General features: G+C 46.5%; 1 protein-coding gene and 1 long non-coding RNA gene across 2 annotated transcripts in view; one reads left to right on the top strand and one right to left on the bottom strand.

Moving 5' to 3' along the window:
• The window catches only part of LOC142583148 (uncharacterized), a 298,712-nt gene that overhangs the window by 153,264 nt on the left and 121,458 nt on the right, over positions 1–23,990 (bottom strand). The gene's annotated exons all lie outside the window — the stretch shown is intronic.
• On the top strand, positions 21,747–23,181 carry LOC142582098 (uncharacterized). Its single transcript, XM_075691506.1, has one exon. It carries the CDS (start codon positions 21,772–21,774, stop codon positions 23,179–23,181), a length of 1,410 nt encoding a protein of 469 aa, XP_075547621.1. The 5' UTR covers positions 21,747–21,771.

The following is a 23,990-nucleotide window of genomic DNA, read 5'->3' as shown; positions in this document are numbered from 1 at the left end:
ACACAGGAACTAGCATTTGTTCACGCGAGTTTCTATACTAATATGTTAGAATAAAAAACAGGATGCTGATACCAATACTCGCAACTAAATATGTAGTTATTTTTAGCTTCAATAAAAAGTTTCTCTCCTATCATTCATACTCTTTCGTTACATCTGTCTCGATCGCCCGAAGAATGAAGATTAAAGGTCGGCTTCACGTTTTCCCGTCATCTGCATCCTCGTTACGAGTCATGTGGTGTTGAAGATACGCCCGTCTTTGTCACATCAACGAAGGTAGGCATCATAAGACTTGGTCACCCTTTGGGATGGTGAAGGCTACCTGTGAACAGCCAGTGCTGATTTCTCGCACTCTGACACTAAATAGATCCCGTGTCTGCACACAAGCGACATCGCGGCAGCACATAGTTCACTTTCCAAAACCACCGCAGGCACGAATTTTGGCATTCGTTCGAAACAGACTGCGTGATTTTCTATTCACGTCTACGCGCGTTTTTCAGTAACAGACCAGGAGTTGCGGTTTCCCACTCTCTGCCGATAAATATTTATTGTGCACCTGTGTTTAGTACTGAAGTGCACTCGAACTGATGCACGAATCCCCAACTATAGCCTATTAGTATTTTGCCTCTGTCCTTCTCCTCCTCCTCCATACTGGTCGTCATGTTATTTTGCTTCGTCATCAAATCAAACCAAATCGCGGGAGTTTTTGTCACAAAGCAAAGCACTTGATACGAGGAGTGCCATAGTTGGGGACATCGGATTAATTTCGACTCGTTGAGATTCTTTTATGCGCACATAAATTCTACGTACACGAGCATTTTTGCTTCATTCCACCCCCATCCTAATGCCGCCACCATGGCCGAAAACCGAGCCCGCGACCTCGTGCCAATCAGCGGAACGCCATGGGCAATGCGTCTGGTTGCTTCGTTGTCATTGTTTCCTAGCTCGCGTGCTCTAAGCAGCCGGTTACTCTCCTGCTCCCCTAACTCCCATTTCGCCTTCCCTTGCATGGCGGGACCCAACTGCGCAGGCTCGTTGCAACAACGACCAGCTCGCGGTGAAATTTGGACAAGAGCTGGAGGTCAGGGCACAATTTTCTTCATGGGTCTCCAAGGTGCCTTCACGACCGCCAGCCTATCGTATATCCGCAAAATATAAAGTAAAGAACGGCGGGCAGCTTCGTTTGAATCTTAGGCGCTCCTGCAGGGTCGTTTTCGGCCTCCCTCTTTATCTCTTCTTCTTCCTCCCACCCGACACCGCTTCCCTCCTTCGTCCTCTCTTCCCTTAACGTAACATAGACCTTCCTCTCCGGCTATCCGTCTGAACCCCTCAGTGGCCCGTTTTCGGTTGCGGTTACTTTGGCGAGAATCTGGAAGGGCGGCCGGCAACGCACGTCTTTCTCTCTCTCTCTCTAAACTTTCTCGCAATGTCTCGTTCTCCTCTTCTCGTACTCATCCACGTCCATTCTTTGCCTCTTTATCACCGCCACCGGTGCGGCCGTTCTCATCGGCTCCCGCCTAAATAAATATCAGCCCCAATTTCTATCCCCGACGCCGTCGTTTATCTCCCCTGCTCTCTGCCAGTCGCTCTTCCCCGCGCGAGAAGGGGAAAAGCCTTTGTCTTGACATCGTCTTGTCCGGGTACGCTCGGTAGGCTGAGGGGCCACTCGGTGGTGTGGGGGAACAGCTTGCAGTGAGGTGTCACTTCGTTGCTTCAGATTGGGTGTAGGGACCGTCCCCACCTTACGCAAGGCTGCTTATGAAATGCCCCGCCATTCAGCCCTCCGCGCATAGGTGCGTAAGATATTCATCGCTTCGGAGCCGCCACTTATCAGTGTTGAGCCAGGTGCAAAGGCGGTGCACACCACTGTGGCCGTCGGTCATTCGACGGCAAAGCCAGAAAAATAAATATAAGCATGGAAAACAAAAACAAAAACTCAGAAAACTACAATATAGTGTGCTTATCTGGTGACATTCAGGGCGATTGTTTGTTTCGTTTTGTGGTGTTTTATTTCTTCCTTGCACGACCGTTTAGCTATGGTGGCCGTGATATTTGCAACGATTCTGGCAGATCTAGGAAAATTAATTCGCGTATTTTCGTCACAAGATGTGCGCTAACTTTGTGCGATGTCCTTTGAAGAGGCGGGTAATGATTTACGATATTCAAGTACCTTTCTCCTATTACTTTCCTTCCCTAGAGGCTTAGTGACGTAAGTACTGTATGGCAACTCTTGTCACAAAAGTACACTGGCATTTCTCCTTATAAGCACTTAAATGAAGTAAAAAAAACGACGTTATTTAGGGTTGGTGAGAGTCCCAGTGTTTAGCATTTGTTTAATTCGAATAAATCAAAATGAAGTTAAAATCCTGCCTTTTGTGCTGAGTATGCGCCTACCAGTTAGAGTATAAAATAAAATTGACATGGGGGGCAGCCTTGGCGTTTGCATCAAGAACGATGTCACGCAAATGTCTCCGACAAAGTAAGGAAAGCAAGAAATTTCCAATTTTCTACGAAGAGTATGTCAAACATTATTCCCAATAATTCATCCCTAAAATCATCGCATGTGCCATCACAGTTTTTACTAAGATCTTAATTGTGTAAACTGTAAATTCTTAGAGAAAAGTGCAGATAGTAAAGAAAAAGAATTTGAAATAGTGAAAAAGAATGTTTGGTTCACCGATCCGACGCATAAAGTTTCAGGATAATTACTTGCAGAAATCCCTTAAGGGCGGCCTTAATTACCGAGACGAAGGGAACGACCATTTTTAGCCACACGCTAATTCGGTCAACCGAATGTATGAAGAAAGAAGCTAAACGGGAACAGGAAATATTCGCAAGAGCAGAGTGATAACAGCACCGCTACAAAACACACAGAACAATTCCAAGGAAATCAAAGTTCAGTCATATGGAAGAAAGCGGTATCTGACTGCAACAAAAGTGGGCAACTTGAAAATGCTAATGAACCCGTCTTTGCCACAGTGTCTTCTACTTTGATTTCGCTCGTCGAAACTTTAATTTCCTCGTTCGCTGCGTAGCCCGGCCTTTGTTCCGCTGAAAATTTCATTCGCGCCTAGCGCAGATCGCTCAATTAAGGAGCTCATTAGTCGACCCTAAAATGCAAAGGTATAGCTTTACCGTAGAACTGGCGCACACCACTCTACTCATCCTGGTTGCTAATTACTTCATTAGTAATTTGCGCACGTATCGTTCAAATGCAGCCGTTATCAACGTTAATAGATTTCAAGTACAATGGGCAGCTATTAAGATTGAAATGCTGTAAGCGAGATATACAAACAAAATGACAGAGTAGGCAAGCTTTAGAGAAATTTAAGCGTCGTCACAGCACAGCCATATAAGCTGTCTTTTTTTATAGCTGGACCAAATTTTTGAAAATTGCCTGTAGCAGTTAGCATAATTCTGTCTTGATCTAAATTACTCGATGAGGCGGCCACTACTTCTGTGAGAAATCTATATGCTTAACTGGATAATGAACGTAGCTAAAGTGTTGATATTTTTAACTAATTATTTTACAGCATATGGTTCAATCTACGAATTGTAGCTAGTAGGTTCGCAAGACGTCGACTTGCAACGAATTCTGAGGAACCCACCGGTTCAGACATATGCGCCGTCAAAGTAGCAGTAAAAGTGCACAACTGTTCCATTTTTTTTTTTAGGAAAACGCTTTTTATTTTATGCATCGAAACAAAAATAAACGGAGCGCTCATGCTTATCGTTGGACACATTGGAAATTAATACCTCGAAACTAGTGTAGTACTGAGAATTCGTTCCAAGTGGATGTGCCTTGCGAACTCATCAGCTACTATTTGTAGATTGAATTATATGTGTCGTAAAGTAATTGTTTGACAAATGAATGAGCATAATTACATTAATTTTTGAATTAAACGTTTTGATTTCTCGTTGAAGTAATCGCCACCTCACCGAGTAATATATATCGTGTTAGAATTGTGCTAACTGCCACAGACATTTTTAAAAATTTGGTGCAGCTACAAACAAAAAGAAAGGCTATACAATATGCAGAGTGGCGGCGCAGCAAAATATAGAGATGAGGCTGAAAACGCTGGTTCGGCGTGAAGCGTACAGCAAGTGTGTTTACAGTCCAGGCCGCTAATGAAGAGGTTCCTTGCACAGCATCTAATTTCACACAGCCGCACGTCGCATATTCCTTGCAGATCTACAAAGCTTGTTTCTTCTTGTTTCAGTTCGTTTCTGGGTTAAGTTACTCGCGACAACCAGTCTTCTTACTGCATCCCGAAAAACATTCAAATTCATGTTTTAATCAGAGCCTTTAAATGCCATAAGCCCAACTTACCTCTCTCTCACTCTGTCTCTCTCTCTCTCTCTCTCTCTCTCTCTCTCTCTCTCTCTCTCTCTCTCTCTTTCAAGCACTGGTACGTTTAATGCTCCTGTATCTTTTCAGTTCACAGCATGATTATTTCTTTCTTTACCGGTTCAAACTAAGTCTATCCTTGTTCTTTGTTTGAAATCATTACAGACAGTCTGGGGCTGCCTCGATGTGCTTCAACTAGCAGCAACAAATGCTACTGCGAGAGGCCCCCCAATAACGACTTATGTAGCTATGGACGCACTCCGAGCGCATGTTCGCCACGTGTCCGAAGTTCCTGACCCCCATCTCACTCGTTTGCCTCAAAAAAGACCCAAAGGAGCGTTTTCCACATCAGTTACGGCTAACCAGAACTATTTATCATTGACATACTCGTCCTTAAAAAGAACGCCATCCCGTTGTGGCGCTTTCAAAGAGCCTCCTGTGTACCTCGTTGTTCAGAAATTACGAAGAAGGCTAGCCCGTCCTCCGCGGCTCTCAAGCAAATAACATTGGAGCTTTTGCGTGCGTGGGAAGTATGCAAAAGTATTCGTACGCTTTTGCATACTTCGTACATGGACGGTTCGGTCTTGGAAAGTTCTACGGGAGCCATTGTTATATCATCCCGATCGGTCATCGTCATGTTTAAGACATAACACGTCTCGGCATCTACAGGTTCCGAACTCGCCTCCCTGCGCGCTGCTGTGGAATATATATTGAAAAGAATCATCTAGCAAGTGGGCAATATTATGTGATGCGAAAGCAGCCCTCCGAAGCGTGCGACGCTTACGACGTGGAAATTATGGCCGAGTGGTGCCCCAAATCAACGAATGAGTTTATGAACGAGGACATTATATAAACTTCCAGCGGCTGCCGGAACACTGTAACATCGTTGGTAACCACCTCGCCGACCACGCTGTCCGACGTGTCCAAGCTGGAGCACCGACACTCCTTGTACCTTGTAGAGAGTAGACGCTGCAAGACAGCTTCGCGATCTCGCGCATACCATCACATTGAGTGGCTGGCATACGCTGCAGAACTCTAACCGTCGATTATACAGCCTCGACCCATCACTGGAGCTGCAATTATCAACAAAAGTTGGAGGTGCACCTCCAATTAGCTAGAGCATAGGACCTTTACAGAAGAAAAGGTATTGGGAGCCGGACGTGACAGCTTATCAGCCCAGAAAGCCATTCCAGCTCTTCTATAGTACCTATAGTACTTGAGGACCCGACCTTAGATGGGCTGCACTTGGCATAGTGCATGTGAAAGGGCGATCAAGACTCGTGTCTTCTCTCTCTGTCTTTCACTCCTCTAACCCCCTCCCCACGTTTAGGGTACCATGACTGGACAAAGTTTGGTTAACATGTCTGCCTTTAATTCCGCCCTTCTTTTTTTTTCTCTCTATCTCTTACAGATAATGTAAGGAGGACACATCTGTGAAATAATAGAAACGGAGTAGCTGGGGTCATCTACAGGCACCAGAGCTCCTTGAGCACATATAATCAATAAAAAGAAGTCGGTTGCACAAGCTTTTCCAAGCGCATCTACATGCGCAAAACCAATGTGCACAGTAGTCTCTTGGAATGAGCGACGTGAAACAATCATCGCGGCACGCAATTCTACACAGCGAGAATTAAAGCGGGAATTAAAGCTGGATGCAATGATTCCGTTTCTTGAACGTAAATAAAAATTCATTGAAGTAGGACGCAAAAGCATTCATTAATTCACGGTCAGCCGTTTTGAAAAACACGCGCTTTGCAAATCGAAGCTTTAGTCACGTCCTAAATTTAATGTTTCTCTCTCTCTCTATGACTTTCTTTTTCGTCGCAGTCTCTCCGAGCAGTAGTAGTGATTGCAAGGCCTGTGGAGAGATAGGGTGAAAATATCGATGCGTTCATTTGTTCCGAACAGGGAGCTCACGCGCGCCGGAAGCCTGGGATTTGATGGGTTGTTTCGCCATGCATGCATCGCCCTTTTCATGTTGTATTCTGACCTCGATTTTAGCGCCATGTCGACATCTACTTGTTGTACCCGGGAAAGTCCATGTCAAGAGTAGTCTGCCCACAAACTTGAAGTAACACACTTGAGTGCAACTGCAGTAGAATCGAAAGCTGAATTACTTGGAACACGTAAGCTATTATGAATGAAGTACCGGCAGGCGAAGACTAGAACCAGAAAGGAAAGGTCTCAGAAGCCATGGATGGATGCTGACGTTACCAACGCCCTTCCTTCGGTTTTTCTCCGTCGCGGCACCCTTCTGTCCTAATCATGAATGCAACGGGCGACATCTCTATGCCTGTCACAGAAGCACCCGTGCTTCTCAAGATGACACACAAACAAAAATTGGGAGAGGGGGAACAAGTGTCATCATTTAGGTCTCTTTTCTTGATTGGAAGAGGGAATGTGGAACAATATTTCGAAGACAGCGTAGTAAAACACAAACATCAACTTGCGTCTTCTCTGACATTTATACTACCCACCCTCTTTTCTTACTATTGTATACGTGTCCTTTACTGCCCTGCTGGAGATGTCAGGCATTCATCGCTGCGCACTGTATCAGTGGTTACAGCTGCGAAGGGAGCTGCCAGGCAAGAGGCTGATAGGCACACTAAAAGGGGGCAAGATGAATTCGTGCGCCTCTGAAAACACGACAACTGAGCTTGGAGTGCAGAGCGACTTTGAGCCGGAAATGTTCGAGTGCACTGCCACCATCTTTTCTATTTTTTTACTATGGGCGGGCTCCTGCTGACATCGGTGGTCAAATGTGCGTTGATGCCCAGTTTGAGGAGCCGCCACGAGGTCTAATTTCAGTGACTGAATCAGTCCAGTACAAGAAGGCGCAAAGTCAGAAAGAAATTGGCTTAACTCATTGGGCGACGACTCTCCAAGTCAAGCAATTGCTTCGTGCTGTAAACTTCTAAGACCTAGATTTGTGTGGGATACAATCGTGTATGTAGCGACGTCGACAAAACAACGGCGGCGGCAATGGATTAATGACGGAAGCATGACGAAAACGGCTTGACGGCAATGGAATCACGACAGTGTGATGTTGACGTCGGTGTGACGGCGATGTAATGATGACGACAGAGATGATGACGGCACGAAGATGACGACGCAAGGACGACGACGACGACTGGACGTCTGCAGCTTGACGAAGACTGCATGACTACCACGGGACAACGACAGCTTGACGACGATGGCTTCGCGACGATGTCGGTGTGATGACTGCAGAGCAAGGAGAACGGAGATGATGACGGCATCACGACGGCTGTATGACGACAGTCACGTGATAAAGGCGGCATGACTAAGGGAACATGACGACAGTGTTCAGCCTGCGCTGTACGCGTGCCGAAGGGCCATTCCAAGGAGACCAGATATTCAGACCATGACAACATGGAAACAGTCAAGGAAGGCTATCACTTTAGAAAATGTTTTTAGCGCTGCCTCTTAGCTCAAACAAAAGTAAGTTACGCCGTGTGGTACGACGAGCAAAATGAGAACTAGGTGAAAGAAACAGACAATGTTTCGACAAGTGGACTTGTCTTTTTCAAGGCGACATAGGTGCAGAACTTTAACATTTCGTCGGAACTAGGGAGGAAAGCCTGCTAGATAAGTACCAGCACAAAGGTTTGAAGCGGCAGATCCACCAAAGAAAACTGCCGTGACCCCTACAGTACATAGCTGCGCCGACAGTGGTGCGAGCGAGCATCCAGAGCACTTTAAAAACATATGTCGCCTTGAAAAAGACAAGTCCACTTGTCGAAACGTTGGCTCCTCCTTTCGTCTTGTTCTTGTTTTGCTCATCGTCTCAAATTTCCATCTCCCAAATTCCCCGTGTTTTACTGTGTGGTACGTTAGAGTTACACCAATGTTCGTGTAACCAAGAGATTATTTCTTTAGGGTGTCCAAGCTAACGTTAGCCAAGCTGTTCAATGAAAAAAAAAACAAAGAAGATTGGGAAAATGTAGTAGAAGACGTATTATTAAGACATACGGTGTTCGGTTACCAGACCTCGGGCGACCGAACACCGTAGCGCCTATAATTAGTATCTGGCACAGAGTTTCCTAAATATTTTTTTTTCACTGAGAAGCTTCGCTGCGGTATAGTGACATGCGGTATAGTATCAAAAAGCTGAGAAATTAGGTATAGTGTCGGGCAAGCCGTTGAGAAGAGTCCTCGTCACTGATTTGTCGTCAAAGCTTGATTCTACCACAGGCAATGTCCTCGTACTAGTGAGTATTTCTTTTTACACAATCCAAAATAGTAACTAGACTTCTGAAAATATAACCACCAAATGTGCATACTTTCGCAAAAAAGAAAGCAAGCGTCAGCTGCCCGCTGTCGACAACGGCCGATTACACTATATTCTCAATATGCTGCACATGGTCAAACGTACGTAGCAAATAGAAAGAGCGAGAAAAGAAATGCAGAGATGAGAAGTCAGAGATATTGACCAGCGCCACAGGTGAAATTATACAAAAGTTGAGAAGAGATAAACAGAAGATGCGAAAAAAAAAAACTTCGTTTCGCTTGAAAGGCAAGGCATTTATATCAATAGTACAGTATTAAGATTATTCAACGAAACAAGTAACGGGCGTCGATATTTTAGCAGTATGAATTGCAGTAAACATTACTGAACAAACGTGCTGCCACGAGCCCCAAAAGACAAAACATGAAGAGAGTTCACTCGATAACCGACCGCGAACACTCGCCGCCGCAACGCCGGTGTGGTCAGGAGAGCCGCTAAACAGCGGAAAGTGTACGTGCTTGACCCAAAGCCAACGTAACATGCTGCTGCTTTTTACAACCTTTCAACTGAGCCATGTCTCTGTAACTTAGCAGATCAGGTGATTTCCAACAGTGCGCGCGCGGGAATACGGCGCGCATAGAGCCTCCAGCCTTCTAGGTTCGCCCTTGCATGTTCCATACAAGTAAAGATACTTCAAAAATATCTGATACAAAAGACAAAATGTATTCATTTCCGCACTTTCGAGATGCTAATGGCGCCTACGCAGCAGATTCAGGTAAAGGATAGCAAAAACGGTATAATAGCTTGTACTCAATGTCACCCACATATAGATAGATAGACAGACAAGGAACTTGATTAATGGTTCTTAGAGGCTCCGATAACACCTTTTCAGAGAGGTGAAGCCGCGTATATACATAAAATTTGTATTCGATAGGGAAAGCCAACAGGTCGGCTGAGTAAGCACGCTCTAACCTAATACGCATGCAGGAACAGGACAATTGAAGAGAATAGAAGGAATGGTCGATGATCAGTACAAATTGGAGGCATGCACAATGCACAGATGCGCTAACTACTGAGAAGTCCACAGTTTTGACCTTCAGGAAAAGGCGAGTAGGCAATCGTTAGGTCAACATTTACCAGGGCCATTGTAATATAGCGATTCCTAAAGCTCCATTCTACTTCATTTTTTATCATCCACCACTCACGACCAGCGAATTATCCCGGCGCACATCGTTTTACCGGTTGACACATTCCACAGTCCGCGTATTGCACGGCTCTCGGTTATACTGAGAAGCAAGCCATTACAATACGTCCGAGGGCAAAACATCGCAACGAATTCCTCGTCGGGAAGGCACCCGCTAGCAATTCACTTCTGCCCATGGAGGCACGTAACGTGAATTATAGCATCAGTCTTCCCGATAACATCAAAGCAACAATGCGGGCCGTCTTTCAGGCTTAACAGAGACATCTTAGTAAGCGCAAGGAAAGCTCCCGACCGAGAAAAAAACAAAGACGAGGAACAAGATAATGAAATTATTCACTGCTGCGTATGGTGGCGAACAATCCTTCGTGAACTAAACGCGCGATCGAGAAATAATAACAAAGAGAACGCACGAAGATGTCGTGCCAGGATACAAAGAAAATAGCGGGGTGCGTAGATGCCGTTTCGACAAGTTGCTCCCTTGGGATATACGCGGTGTGTCTGGACACCTGCGCCCACGAGGAGAAGCTGCATGGAGCCTCGTAGCTAGAGAAGCCCTAGCTAGAGAAGCTAGAGAAGCTATGCCCTTGCTTCCGTCGAACTTTCCTCGTGTCCGATAGAGAACAGAAACAGCCCCCACTTCACCCTTTCACATTCTCCTGCTTCTGGGGAGCCGTCCTCGTATTCATTGTTTTTGCTTTGTTTTTTTACTGATGCGCATCTGGTTCGTGGTCGTTCAGAGGCTCTCTGAAGATTTCCCACTGGTTCCTAGCACGCTCGTCTGCTGAGACAGATCTTTCATTTTACCGTATTTTACACGGCCCGACGGAAGCCGCTCTTTCGAATTCATGTAATTGTTGCCTCCGGTTGCCGAATAACACGATGGTGAACAGTCACTGCATTGTAAGCACGCTTGTCGGCATTGTTTATTTTTTCTCCTATATTTCTCGTCTTATTGGTTGGTTTGCATTTTCGCCTTTGCTGTATTTTGATATTTCTTACGAAACTCGAGCGCTTAGCTACAGCACGAACTGAGAATGTCTCCCTTGGTTCTTGTGCACATTTATGCGTACAACTTCGATGACATACCTTTTAGCCCACGAGCTTTTTTTTCCGGCAAGCTCGGAATTGAAAACAAATGCGATTCTTTCGCGGGCTGGCATGCGCCACGACATAATTATTTACGGTGTCTTACTCCCCAAAGCAACGCGGGGGTTGTGAGATGCGCCGTAATGGACGGCTTGGGAATATTTTCAACCGCCTGGTGTTCAATAAAGGGAACGTAAATCTAAGTGCACGCGCGTATTTCTTTTCTTTTTCTGCGCTTTTTTGCATTTTGCTTTGATCTCGATTTAGAAATTGAACCCGTAACCTCCTGCCCATCAGAAAAAACACCATATTCACTTAGCTAAAGAGGTGGGTGTACCACATGTGTTTGTCTGTTGCCTTGATGCAGCCTTCCACAGCTGAAGGAAATTCGTCCTCTCTACTTTCGGACTCAGGCGTCGCTGTCGTCTTCCGACCAGAGGGTGTGAGAACCAACTCTTGAAAAGCCGTTGAAGTGTCCTGCTTCAGTAGACACGGCACATGCTGTTCTCCTGTCGCTACTCCGCCCTGAAGTACGCGCTGCAAGGCATCCAGGCTCCCCCTAAACGCTCAAAGAGGCTTCAAGAAACTCGCTGTATGCTTCGTTTACGTCATAATTTTGTGTGAAGAAAAAAAAAAGGACGCAAACGAAGCATATAAGATGTTTCTTGACGCCATTAGTGCGCATTTCTCCAGGGCATTTTCCATTCAGGCAGGTCACGCGTTCAAAAAAGTCGCGAACACCATCAATACCGAAGGAGTACATCAAGGTGACAAAACGTGAAAACCGCCCTTATCACGCGTTCCTGCACTCGAGATCAGAAATAAAGCTTAAGAAATTGAAGACAGAAAGGCATAGATTGCATAAGATATTCATGCAAGCGAAAATAGATTACTAGCAACGTATGTTTTCTGAAATTAACAAGAAGCGTCCGGATGCCATTTGAAAAGTAACAAATAGCGTCTTAGGAAGTGAAGCTAAATGCGAAGAACCCAAATAGATAACTGATAATTGTGAACTTAGCGCTAAAACGCTGGCTGTCCACTTTAATACTCACTTTCTGAATGCAGGCATAGTGCACAGCCATGACCCCCGAGTTACTTATTCACTGAATAATAGTATCGCAAAAGCTATATTTATGGAACCAAGTAATGAACGTGACTCTTTTACAACAATTATAAATTTAAACAACCGCAAAGCATTAGATACGTTGATAATTTACAACTTAAGCAAATAAAATACGTTTTAGAATATTCGCCCTTCCCTCGTGCGTTGATTCACGAATTCAATTTAGCTATAGAATCGGCGACTTTCCCAGATTGTATCAAGTGAGCAATAACATCGGCGTTACTCAAACACGTCGATATAAATAAGGTCTCCAATTACCGGCCAACATCCGTCCTACCTATTTTTTCCAAAGCACTAGAAAAAAATTATTCGTGCACGCCTAACGAAGTACCTAGACAACCAGGCGTTAGACCAAATTCACAACTTGGCTTTAGGAAGGGAAGATCAACAGAGGCAGCTTTTTTATCCTTGAAAAAAAGTAGTGTGGGAAATTCGTATTCGGTTTTTCTTTGGCAAGGCGCTTGAGTGCCCAAGTCGTAATATTTTAATATTTAAGCCTTCATTGGTGGCGATCCCGTCCGTGGCGATCCCCTAGCCTTGAGGGAATCATACTTGTCAAATAGGACACAATGTGCATGTATCGATAAGGTCCAATCTTCATTCTTGGCAATTAAAAACAGAGTGGTAGAAGGGAATTTTTTGGGCCCACCATTATTTATCTTGTATGTTAATAATTTCGTAAATATTGATTCTACAATTACTTTATTTGTATACGCAGATGAGAGCACTTCACTCTTTACTGGGAAGGATGAAAACGAACTAATTATTAGGAGTAATGCACTGCTACTTAACGTATCTGAGTGGTCATAGTCAAATGGGACCAGATTTCATCCTACTAAGGCGAAGTATGTTCTTTTTAGAGCAAGAAATAAAGATTTTAAACTGGAACACTCAAGTTACTTCGATAAACATATTGAGCTAGTTAATGAATATAAAATAAATACTATAATTTCTTCACGTTATTTGAGCTGGAATGCTCATTTAAATCAACTTCGCAGTAAGTTTTCTGCAGCAGCTGAGGTGTTGGCTAGCTGTAGAGCTCCCGTGCTGGTAAAAACCAAACTACGAAGTTATCGTGCATTGTTTACCTCGCAATTCATTTATTTAAATTTAGCATCGGGGACCACAACACTAATGAACTTGAATAAATACACTACAAAAGACGCTCCTCTGGAGCATTGCTAATATCGATCCTCAATCGACGAGAAAGCTATGTCTTGCCGCAGAAATACAAAGTTGTAGGGGCAGATCTATACTACGAATATCACATTTTAAAGATGTTTTATATTGCAACAAGAAACGTTAGTGCATTTTCTTACATCAATAGCGACTCCACAATGCCATGAAATACAGGTACATCTCAGAGAACCCGATCCTTGGTCTGTGCCACGCTTTTTCATTGCATACAAATTGCAATCCGTTAAACGCAACTTGCAAAAAAAAATTCCTAATAATTACATTCACACTATTATGGTCTCACAGAGAATTGAAGATGTATTTTGCTCCCTTTTAAACATATATATATTCATGTATAACGATGCTTACTGTATTACCACGTTTTATTTGTTCTTTGACCTGCATCAGATGTGCTTGAACGTTGTCTGTTTCTGTGTTGTATGTCAGTTATCCTGTAAAGAGGTTTGTACAACGCCTCCTGGGTCCAGGCAAGTTGCTTACGGCAGCTTTTAGCCCAGGGGAACGCTTCTAGTGTATATTAATAGAATAAATAAAGTTGATTCAACTGCACTTTCATTGATTAAGGCAAAGAAAAGCCTGCTTATCTGAGAGCTATGCGCACTGGTTAATTGATAAGCCTGCACCAGATGAAGTACTTCTGTGCTGACAGAACTTTGTGTCAAACGACGCTTCTTGGCCCAGGAAACCATGGCCCATGACTGCGCAGTATCCTCTCCGTAAAAAAAATTGGCCAATTAAACATTTAAACTTTCATTGGAAAATTGCCCCGAGTCTTCAATTCTACAGATGTGACGCTAAAAAATTGCCAGCTTACTTTCCATTTCTTTTTTGTTGTTTTCTTGTGCCTCAGTCACGATACAACGGCAATGCACGATACAGACAACGACAATGCACCATATCAGTGTCGAGTTTTTTGTTGCCGTAAGCTAAGTCAGGTAAGGAAAAAAGTTGTACGAGGGCTTTCCGTCAGCAAGCAGGGACGAAGGGGACAACTGATGCCGATATGGGCAGCGACATACCACTGAACAGTTGTTATAAAGTGGTTATTTTGACAATTGAATTCTGAATTTTTACGAAAGGTACCACCACCACCTTAATTACGCATCCTGTTCATGATATTGTTATTGTATCGGCAATTTCGTTGAGCAGTCCTTCGTAATTATGGAAACTAGTAAAAGAGAAACGCTACAAGTTTGACGATCATCATAGGCCCACTCTTATAACGCAAAAACCACTGCCGGCGGAGCCAAGAGCCCTGCACAGTCGCATGGATAGTCCCTAATAAGGAAAATTCCGCAGCTCTTCAATAACGCCAGGTTTGAAATTTGCTTCGTTCTGGCCTTGTTGGAATTTTCCCCGCTTCTCCTAACAACCGACTTCCGGCCGTCGTTTGCCTGCCCTTCAGTTCTCGCCCCCGCTAACGCTCCTTCCCTTGCTCACGAACCCTTTACGTAGCGTCGCCATGGTTACAGCGGCCACCGCCTGTTCTGCTCGAGATATGAGAAGGCACGTGCGTATTAATTAGCGGCCCGCTTTATCTCTTTATTATCTCTCCGCAAACTGTGCTCTTTTCTTCGCTGCTCTTGGCTTCGCTATCCGAAGCTCTCCCTGGTCTTCGGCTTAGCGCTAGCTCAGGAAGCCCAAAGTGAAAAATTGGTCACTGAATGGTGAGGACATAAAAATGTAGTTCAGAGAAAAGGTTTTCCTGAGGGAGATGAAAAGAATGAGCGCATTCCGGCATGAAGAAGGAACAGTGGCTTTTATTTCTACTTAATGACACAATCAGTTTGCCTAAATTAGGAAGCCGATCATCTTCCTTCTCTTTTCTTTCCTAGCCTTCTGCAATGAAACTACTTACTCCTCGACATTTCATTTTTAATCGAAAAAAAAAGCCACTTCACATAACAATGTGACTCTCTTTCGCAGTCATGTTTCTAGCAGGTGGTGCCTCCAACATAAATTTTACAGTAACTTTTTTTTTTTATGTTGAGTGTTGCTGAGATCAAAGAAATGGACATGCGCAGTGTTAGTCATAAGTTTGTAGTTTCAGAGCAGCATCGCTTATTTTAATAGAAGCGCGGAAAGTGAAGCACGAGAAACTTGACTTAAACAATGAAAGGAAATGAAACAATGAAAGCTCGTGCTCACGCATATGAGATAATGGCGGTGCTTAACCACCGTGATCTGCTTTTTTTTTTTTTTTTAGCTTTACACGCGAATTGAACCCTCATCAGTTCGTAATCTACGTGGTCTCTTCAATGTCTAAAGGAGCAGCAAATTAGCGATAAATATGTCAACAGTACACTTTTCGGGGTCGTTAGTGCGCATACAGTTGCGATGAAATTACTCGCGTTAGAAAAAGCCAAGGAACGCCAAAAAAATAGTTTTTTCGATGTCTCTCTCGTTAGCTTGTTTATGGTTTTCTTTCTTGTTCTTATTTCCTTTTTGGTGTGTATCGCTTAATATATTTTTCTCTCTCTGACAGATGTGCTAATTTTATAGCAGCGATGGGATATCACTGATTTCTTAACGGTGTTTTCGTGTAGTTTAGCCTCTTTTCCGATCAGTTGCAAGTATTAAACAAGTAACATCAATTCGAGAACACAGCGTGCTAAAGTTACAAACAGTGCACAGCGCTATGAAAGTCCTCACGACGCTCGAGTACAGTGTTAGGAATTACACAATTCGTCTTTACCTAATACGTATTCGAAGATGGCGAAGCTTTATTTTTGAACGGCTCTCTGTCAAGAGTACAAAGATGGTATTGCGGTACGCAGTAAGGCAATACGTATTACGCAAGGCTGAAGCTCCCTCTCATCACTTCAGTCACACGTTGCAACTTCTGTCGGCAGCGCAAGTAAATGAGAACGAACAGTGCCTCAGTGCATCATTGAATAAATGGTCTTAGCACGTTCGCTGTCAAGCAACATTACCTGAAACTTCGAGTCCAACCAGCTCAATTATATTCTACTGCATACAATACAGTGGCCGTACATGTTTACTCAAACGCACAGGGTCGTCTTCAGCGCTTCTGCATATATATTCCTCAACCGAACTTGAACGAAGGCTGTTAGGTCTGACTTCCAAAGCCGTCGCACGCCCCGTCGAGTCCCCATCATGCCGCTGGTGTCCGTCATGACAACGCGTTTCTACGCCGGTTTCCCCTGAAAAAGCGGTGACGTACCGGTCGATGCACTTAACGTCACCCGCGTCCCGTTTTTTTAGGAGAAACCAGTGAATAAAAGTGGGGCTCATGACTGACGCCGGTGGCGCGACGGTGACGCGACCGGGCGTTTCACGGCTGTGAGAATCGGCTCTTAAACGTGAAACATGAAAGTTGGAGACGTGAAAGTAACGAGCAACTTACAGGAAAAACAGGAAACCTGAAAGCCTATCTGAGTCAGTGATATTTTACATTTCAGCAAATGTACTTTGTTGCCATAGGTCGTAAAGAAACTTAGGCTCAAGCGTTCAATACAAAGAGCACGTTAAATCTGTAGCGCGTTTGAGTCATTCAATATCATTAAAGGCTCATTGGAGTGGGGTTGAAGATTAGTGTGGAGAAGGCAAAGATAATGTTCAATAGCCTGGCAAGAGAAAAAGAATTCGGGATCGCCAGTCAGCCTCTAGAGTCTGTGAAGAAGTAAGTTTAACTAGGCCAATTGCTCACAGGGGCGCCTGATCTTGAGAAAGAAATTGACAGAATAATAAAAATAGGTTGGAGTGCGTACCGCAAGCATTGCCAGGTACTGACTGGGAGCTTACCACTATCATTGAAAAGAAAGGTCTGCAATCACTGTATTTTACTGGTGCTAACATACGGAGCAGAAACTTGGAGGTTGACAATGAAGCTCGAGAACAAGTTAAGGACTGCGCATATAATGACGAAAGGAAAATGTTGGGCTTGACGTTAAGAGACAGGAAGAGAGCGGTGTGGATTCGAGAGCAAACGAGGGTAGCGGATATTCTAATTCCCATGAAGAGAAACAAAAATGGAGCTGAGAAGGCCATGTAACGCATAGGACGGATAACCGGTGGCCAATTAAAGTTAGAGAATCGGTGCGAAGAGAACGGAAGCGCAGTCGAGAACGGCAGAAGACTAGGTGGGAATTTGAAATTTGGAATTTCGCGGACGCTAGTTGGAATCGGTTGGCGCAGGACAGGTGTAATTGAGATCGCAGAGAGAGGCCTTCGTCCTGCAGTGGACATAAAATGGGCTGATTATTATTATTATTATTATTATTATTATTATTATTATTATTATTATTATTATTATTATTATTATTATTATTATTATTATTGCTATTATTACTATTATTACTATTACTATTATTATTATTATTATTATTATTATTATTATTATTATTATTATTATTATTATTATTATTATTATTATTATTATTATTATTATTATTATTATTATTATCTTGTAAGAGTGTTCATCTCTTTGTTGCACATTGGAGCAAAAGAGCAGCCAATGCATTGATGACGCAAGCTGAGTACTGTAGATGGTGGTGCCAGGTGGCGCTGACAACATTCCGATCATTATGAGCCGTTATCACTCTTTAGCGCCTCATTCATCCGTGTCGAACCATTATGCAACGTGATCAACTCCAACGGCGGCTGCGTATGGCATGGCCGCGCGGACCTTATATTGAAAGCGATCTGCGATGTCGACAAAGTGTGTGGACTGCTGATAGCTTCGCGCGCTGTGTTCTCGCCGCAACTTAGCTATCTGCGAAAAGGGCAGAGTGCGGCGTGTGCTGAGAGCTCCGTGAGCGCTGCGTCTTCGCCGCTTCGGTGGCGTTGAAGCGAGAGGCAACACGAAGGTGAATTCGCTTGTTGCTTCTGGTTTTATCTTAAAAGCGGCTGTCATACGGTGCGGACGGACGGACGTGCGGACGGACGGACGATTTTTCTCATTGAGTCCACATAGAAATAATTACGCATTTAAAAAATCATCCTGGTGACGACCACGTGTTAGTTCACGCTTGTCACCGAGTGCGAACTACACCTGCACCGATTCCTTAGCGAAAGAGCCTCAGTGGAAGAAAGCCACAGGAGGACGCTCGCTCGCAGGCGCACGCTGCTTCGTCGGCCGCGACTGCCGCGCCGCGTCTCCTCTGCCGGCGCTGTTCCCACAGAGATTACCCGGGAGGAATCGCCGGTGCTCGCTTCTGTGCGCCCATGTCCGGTTGTAATCCCATTAGGGGCCTCCATCCAAGAAAAAGACCTCCTCGGACGGTCCTCTGCACACATTCTCCGCTCTCGTGTCCGCCTCGCCTTTATCCTGCTGCGCGAAGATTCGACACTGCAAACATTCACTGCCACTTTACTTATCCTCTTGCGTCTCACTTTGAGACAAAGGCTCTGGACTTAGTATACCTTGTTACGTTTCTCCCGCTCTTTTGTCAGTCGTTTCCTCTGCGCAATATAAAGGGCAATAATATATTTTTTTTTTCGTACGTAACTTTGCAAGCGAGTGAGTGAGTGAGTGAGTGAGTGAGTGAGTGAGTGAGTGAGTGAGTGAGTGAGTGAGTGAGTGAGTGAGTGAGTGAGTGAGTGAGTGAGTGAGTGAGTGAGTGAGTGAGTGAGTGAGTGAGTGAGTGAGTGAGTGCATCATGAAGCCAGATGAGGGAGTGGATGATTTGAGTGAATAAGTGTGAGAGTGAGGAATAATTAATTTCATGGGATAAGCATTTGCGTGTGAGAAGAGATGTGCGACGAGCAAAGTTTCTAGCAGTGCGTCTATACAGCAAACGTCATTGAGAGAGCGTTCACTTATGAATTGCATTTCCTCATAATACAAGAACATCCGTTAACTTCCAAGCATTCGTGCCCACATTTTGTTCCAGAACGATCTTCTCGTGAACTTCGGAACTACAACGTTATGAGGCACAATGTGCGCGCCAGATATTCTTTTGCCAGTCTTCCACAGCTAGACAGTTATAACAAACGATGGGTTGTTCTTCAGAATTTTTAGGTCAGATAACTTACTCTTGTTTTGTTTAGAGAGGACGGTACACATTAGATCGACAAGCCAATGCACAATCACTTTTCTGTTGTTCTTGTTGTTCTCTTTTTCTTTTCCCGCGGCATTCTTTATCTCCATATAGAGATGGCCTCTTTAATGAACACTGCGGTGTTTCCGCTGCAGGTGGCACGCCTAGCGTACTACCCCAGATTAATGTAACGATAACTGAAATGACACACGCAGGACCACAGTGCAGACACAATGCGTACAAAACAAGCAGCATACAGAATCAAAGTATAACATTGAGCCGAGCGTCTCGCACAAAAGTTAAAGGCGTATTCGTAGAACAGTGAAGTAACAATAGTTGCGTAAATCAACGATGAATGTAAATGAAGTCGGTTGGAGTAAAAACGTGATCAAATGGAGAGGTCGGAAAGCCTTGCTTTTAGGCAACTATACAGGGTACCCCTGATAAGTTTGGCCAAGCTGTTGAACGAAAAACAAGATTTAAAAAAAAAAAAACACGGTGAAATATCTAATTATAGGACCGATGGTGTTCGGTCGTCAGACCTCTGACAACCGAATACCATATATTTTAACATCGTGTCTTGAACCGCGCTTCTTTTTAATTTTTTTGTTATTGGCTGAGATGGCTATAGAAAGTCTACTTGAAGCAACTAGCAGACAACAGCAGTGAAGGTCGTTGCCCATTGCCTACCCCAATGGTCATGCCACACCCACCGTATGTTTCGCTGATAGCGAATAACCGGAAACGCTGGGGTACCTTCGCGAACAAAAAACCGTAACAGAGGAACAAACGATGTTCCTTTCAGTTTTTGAAGTCAAACATTTGTATGCATCTACTTATTCAAGAAACAGCATATTCATTTATTGAAACAACGTGGAAACCGAGAGAGAAGAAAAACAGTTTGTACGATATACTTTTATGTTTTAAAGGTTATAAAGGTACAAAAGCGCGCATTTCGGTTCAGTTCGCTCGATTGTAGCGTCACATACTACCCCTGTTCCCGCTTCCATAGTAAGCAGATAAGATAAGGCTGTATAATCATCTTATTATCAGGTCGGATCTCACGTGCTGTTTTCTCAATTTCTCCCTAGTACTTCAAATATATATATATATATATATATATATATATATATATATATATATATATATATATATATATATATATATATATATATATATAGGTTCAGAAGAAACAGTAAAAAGGCTTCGAGTGGAGCCACCCACAGTCGTTTAAGCCTTTTCAGCAGATGGCAAAATTACAGTCACGAAGAAGACGGGAGAAGAAGGCTGTGGGGATTTGGGGAATTCGACGCGCCATTGCGCGGGCGCATTTCACCCATGTCTGCAATCCAAGCCACCTGGCCCTTGCTCCGAACCAGTTTTAGCGGTGGCGTTCCACTCGCCATTGTTCGCAGTGAGGGCGGAGCTAGTGACGTCACGCAGTGGCCCCTGGTGGCTACTGCCGTGACGGAACCGGCTCTCTTCTCCTTGGGACGGCACCCGGTACGTACATGCTTCCTCTCGTCCGCCGACACCTTTGTGACTGGGACTGAGCTCACGCACGGCGCCTTTGCCCGTGCGGGGAGCGCGTACCTCGTGTTGTTTCCTATCCCGACGCTAAGCCGAAGAACGGGTGCCTAGTGCTCGCGCGAGGTCGTACCACGCCGAGCCGCACTCATCGGAGGCCCAAGCCGAAGGAGATTGCCCGAGCTCTCGCGAGTTGGCCCATTGGTTATCGCGAGAGCAAGTAGCATAGCCGCCGGGACTTTTCCTAGCGGCGCGTCCCAGCTTGAGCCTGTGCTCTCGCAGCGACGTGCTACAGGCGCCCCTAGCTGTATTTTTCGCCCTTGGTGCGGGACCCCTTTGGTTCCCCGCCGTCCCGGGACCGGGCGTTTGTGCAGTGTTGGGTGCCGTTGGAGACAATAAACGGTTTCCTTCATCTTAGGGCAATACTGTGTTTTTGCGTGCGTCGCTCGGTAGCCCCTTGTGGCCTGAGCTCGCGCGCAGCGGTGCTAGAGGCTGACGGCTGACGCGGCCCTGTGGCTCGCTAAGCTCGAACCCGCGGTGGTCGGTACTCCTGTGAGACCCCAAGACCCCACACTGGCGCCCAACGCGGATTCAAAGGCTCATTAAGCCTTTGTCTGTGCTTAGCCGAGTTAGTACGCCTTTGCATATTATACTTGCCGCGTTATGTCTGCTAGGCCGAGTGACCTTTGTCATTTGTTAGGTGACTTTTGCCCTTTGTTACCGCGAGCAGACGCCGCGTTGCTCGATAACGTGGCCAGTGCTCCGCTTGAGCAGTGAACTTATGCATCCTCACCTGTCGCAGCCCCCTGTGGGGACGACAACACGAGGCGCTACGTACCAGCTCCCATTGGAGCAGTAGCGTTGTTTGGGAACGGGGCCAGAGCCCTCCCCGAACAGTGCACACCAGCACATTCGTCTGCCACGATTCCCTTCGGAATGCAAGGCAGTGCGTTGTCGCAGCGCTCTCGATCGGCTCCCTGTGGAGTTTACGGAGCGCAGCACGGAAACGGGGCCTTAGCCCTCTCCGACGTTTGCCCGATGGCTGCTACTCAAATGAGCAGCCAAAACCAGTGGCCTGCCACGGCCCCCTGTGGGGATTACAATGCTGCAGCCACGAATTTCGCTCACCCGTCTCCCTTTGGAGTACATTCGGCTGTGCCCAGTGGCGCAACTTTCGAGCGCGGACCTGTTTTGTCGACGCTGGCTGCAAGCGGCCTAAGCAATTCACGTATAGCTGCCTCAAGTGGCGGCTGTGAACGACAGCAGGCGCACCCCGCTAGGAGCCCGTTTTGCTCTGGGGCTGGCGGCGCCGCGGCCGGTATCCCTGTGGAAACCGCGCCGCTGATCGAGCTGGAGGACTGTTCACCCTTGCTCGACCACGCCGCTAACGCGCCAACGGTTCCCTTTGGAGCAGGCGCACAGACGCTGTTGCAAAACGCCGCCGAAATGATTCAGTCACTCTCGGGGGCAGTTAAGGCGCTTTCGGCTGTACCGAAATGCGCGCACCCCGCTGTACGGTTGGCAGTCCCGACTTACAGCGGATACGGTGACCTGCTCAGTGCCAGGGATTATTGTGACTCCCTGGTACGCTACCAGATGGCAAATCGTTTGGAGGATCAGGAGGTGCTGGAACGCGTCGTTCCGGTAGCGCTTACTGACACGGCGGCTAGGTGGTACCGGCTTTCCGGATACCGTGCAACAACCCTCGAGGAGTTCCGCGTGGCATTCCTGCGCGAATTCCTACCCGCGGACTACCAGAGTAGGATGCGGCGAGAGCTTGAGCTACGTACACAAGCTCCTGACGAGTCGCTTCAGGAGTACGTACGCGCGATGCAAGACCTTTTCTTAATCGCCGAGCCCAAAGCTTCGAACGAGGAACGCGTCGAGCGGGTGATCAGGCAGGCACATCCGACCTTTTCGGCGTACCTGCGCGGCGGCCGCTTCCGAGATTTAGAAGAATTGGCCGCCGAGGCAAAGCGCATTCAAGGCGACATTCTCGCCGCGCGAGCCTATCGCCCACCGCCGCCCGCCAGCGAGGCCCTTGAGCCACGCTGTGCGTGGGGAGGGCCTGTGCTCCTCCCCCAACGGCAACAACCCGGCCAAGCTGCCTTTGCGGCTACAAGCGGGTGTGATTGGGAGCTGAGCGCGCGCGCTCTAGATCCCTACACGTACGGGAGGCGGGCAGCCTGTGCTGCACCGCTGCCCGAAATGCATGCGCAGGGACGCACTTCGACCCAACGCATCGCAGAGGCGGACGCTCGTGATAACAGGCCCTTTGGTCAAGCAGCGAGTCGACCCCGGCAGGGAGCTGAGGCCGCTCCGCCTCGGGAAAGGTACCGCGGCGGAGTGCGCTGTTTTCGCTGCCAACAGCGAGGGCATATAGCAAGGGACTGCACCGCGCCCAGGCCTCCTGCGAGGTCGGGAAACGGGAGCGCGGGTCGCTCGTGAAGGCACGGGTGACCGAAACCTTGCTTGTCCCCTCGGCGTACCGAGCAGGTTGTGTTGCTGGGGCGCACGCGCCCTTTATTCCGGTGACCATTGTCGGCCGCGAATTTCCTGCGCTGCTGGACACGGGCGCAAGCGCTTCGTTGTTCGGCGAAAAGGTGTTATCCCACTTGCAGAAGCACTCAGTGCACTTGCGGGATTGCCGAACGACATTCAATCTTGCGAAAGGCGTGGCCCATTCGGCGGGCGCCGCAAGGCTGACTGTCAGGTGGGGAGAGCGAATGAGACGCACGCGTTTCGTTCATCTCCCCGGGCTCAGTGTTCCTGTGATCCTCGGAAGGGACTTTCTCCTTAAAACAGGAATCATTGTGGACATTGCGAATGGCGGCTATCGCGACGGACCGTTCACGTTGCTAAAGCCGTTCATCAGCCCGCCGGCGTCCGATCTTGCCTGTGCAGATGGGGCGTCGGAAACGTGCCGCGCGCCGAGCTCGGGGGCAAGCCCTCGAGCTGTGCGCTCGCCTGCTGAGACTCCCCTTTGGGAACGAGAGGCACGGCACGAACCGCGTCGCGCGCAGAATGCGGGGGCAGGCCCCTGCGCTATGCGCTTGTCGACTCAAAGTCCCCATAGGGATCGAGCGACACGGCACGAAGAGGCACCACATCCTCTGACCGCCTGTGCGGTTCATTTGGATGATACACAGAAGGCTCGCTTGTCGGCACTGTTATGCCAGCACGAAGAGCTCTTCACCGATCAACCTGGCTGTACCGATTTGGCGAGCCACGCGATCGAAACTGGAGACGCGCTTCCT

This window comes from Dermacentor variabilis, chromosome 5 (assembly GCF_050947875.1).
Source record: "Dermacentor variabilis isolate Ectoservices chromosome 5, ASM5094787v1, whole genome shotgun sequence".
In the NCBI taxonomy this organism is placed as follows: Eukaryota; Metazoa; Arthropoda; class Arachnida; order Ixodida; family Ixodidae; genus Dermacentor; species Dermacentor variabilis.
Note: the sequence above shows the minus strand (reverse complement) of the source record. Positions and strands in the feature narration are given on the sequence as shown.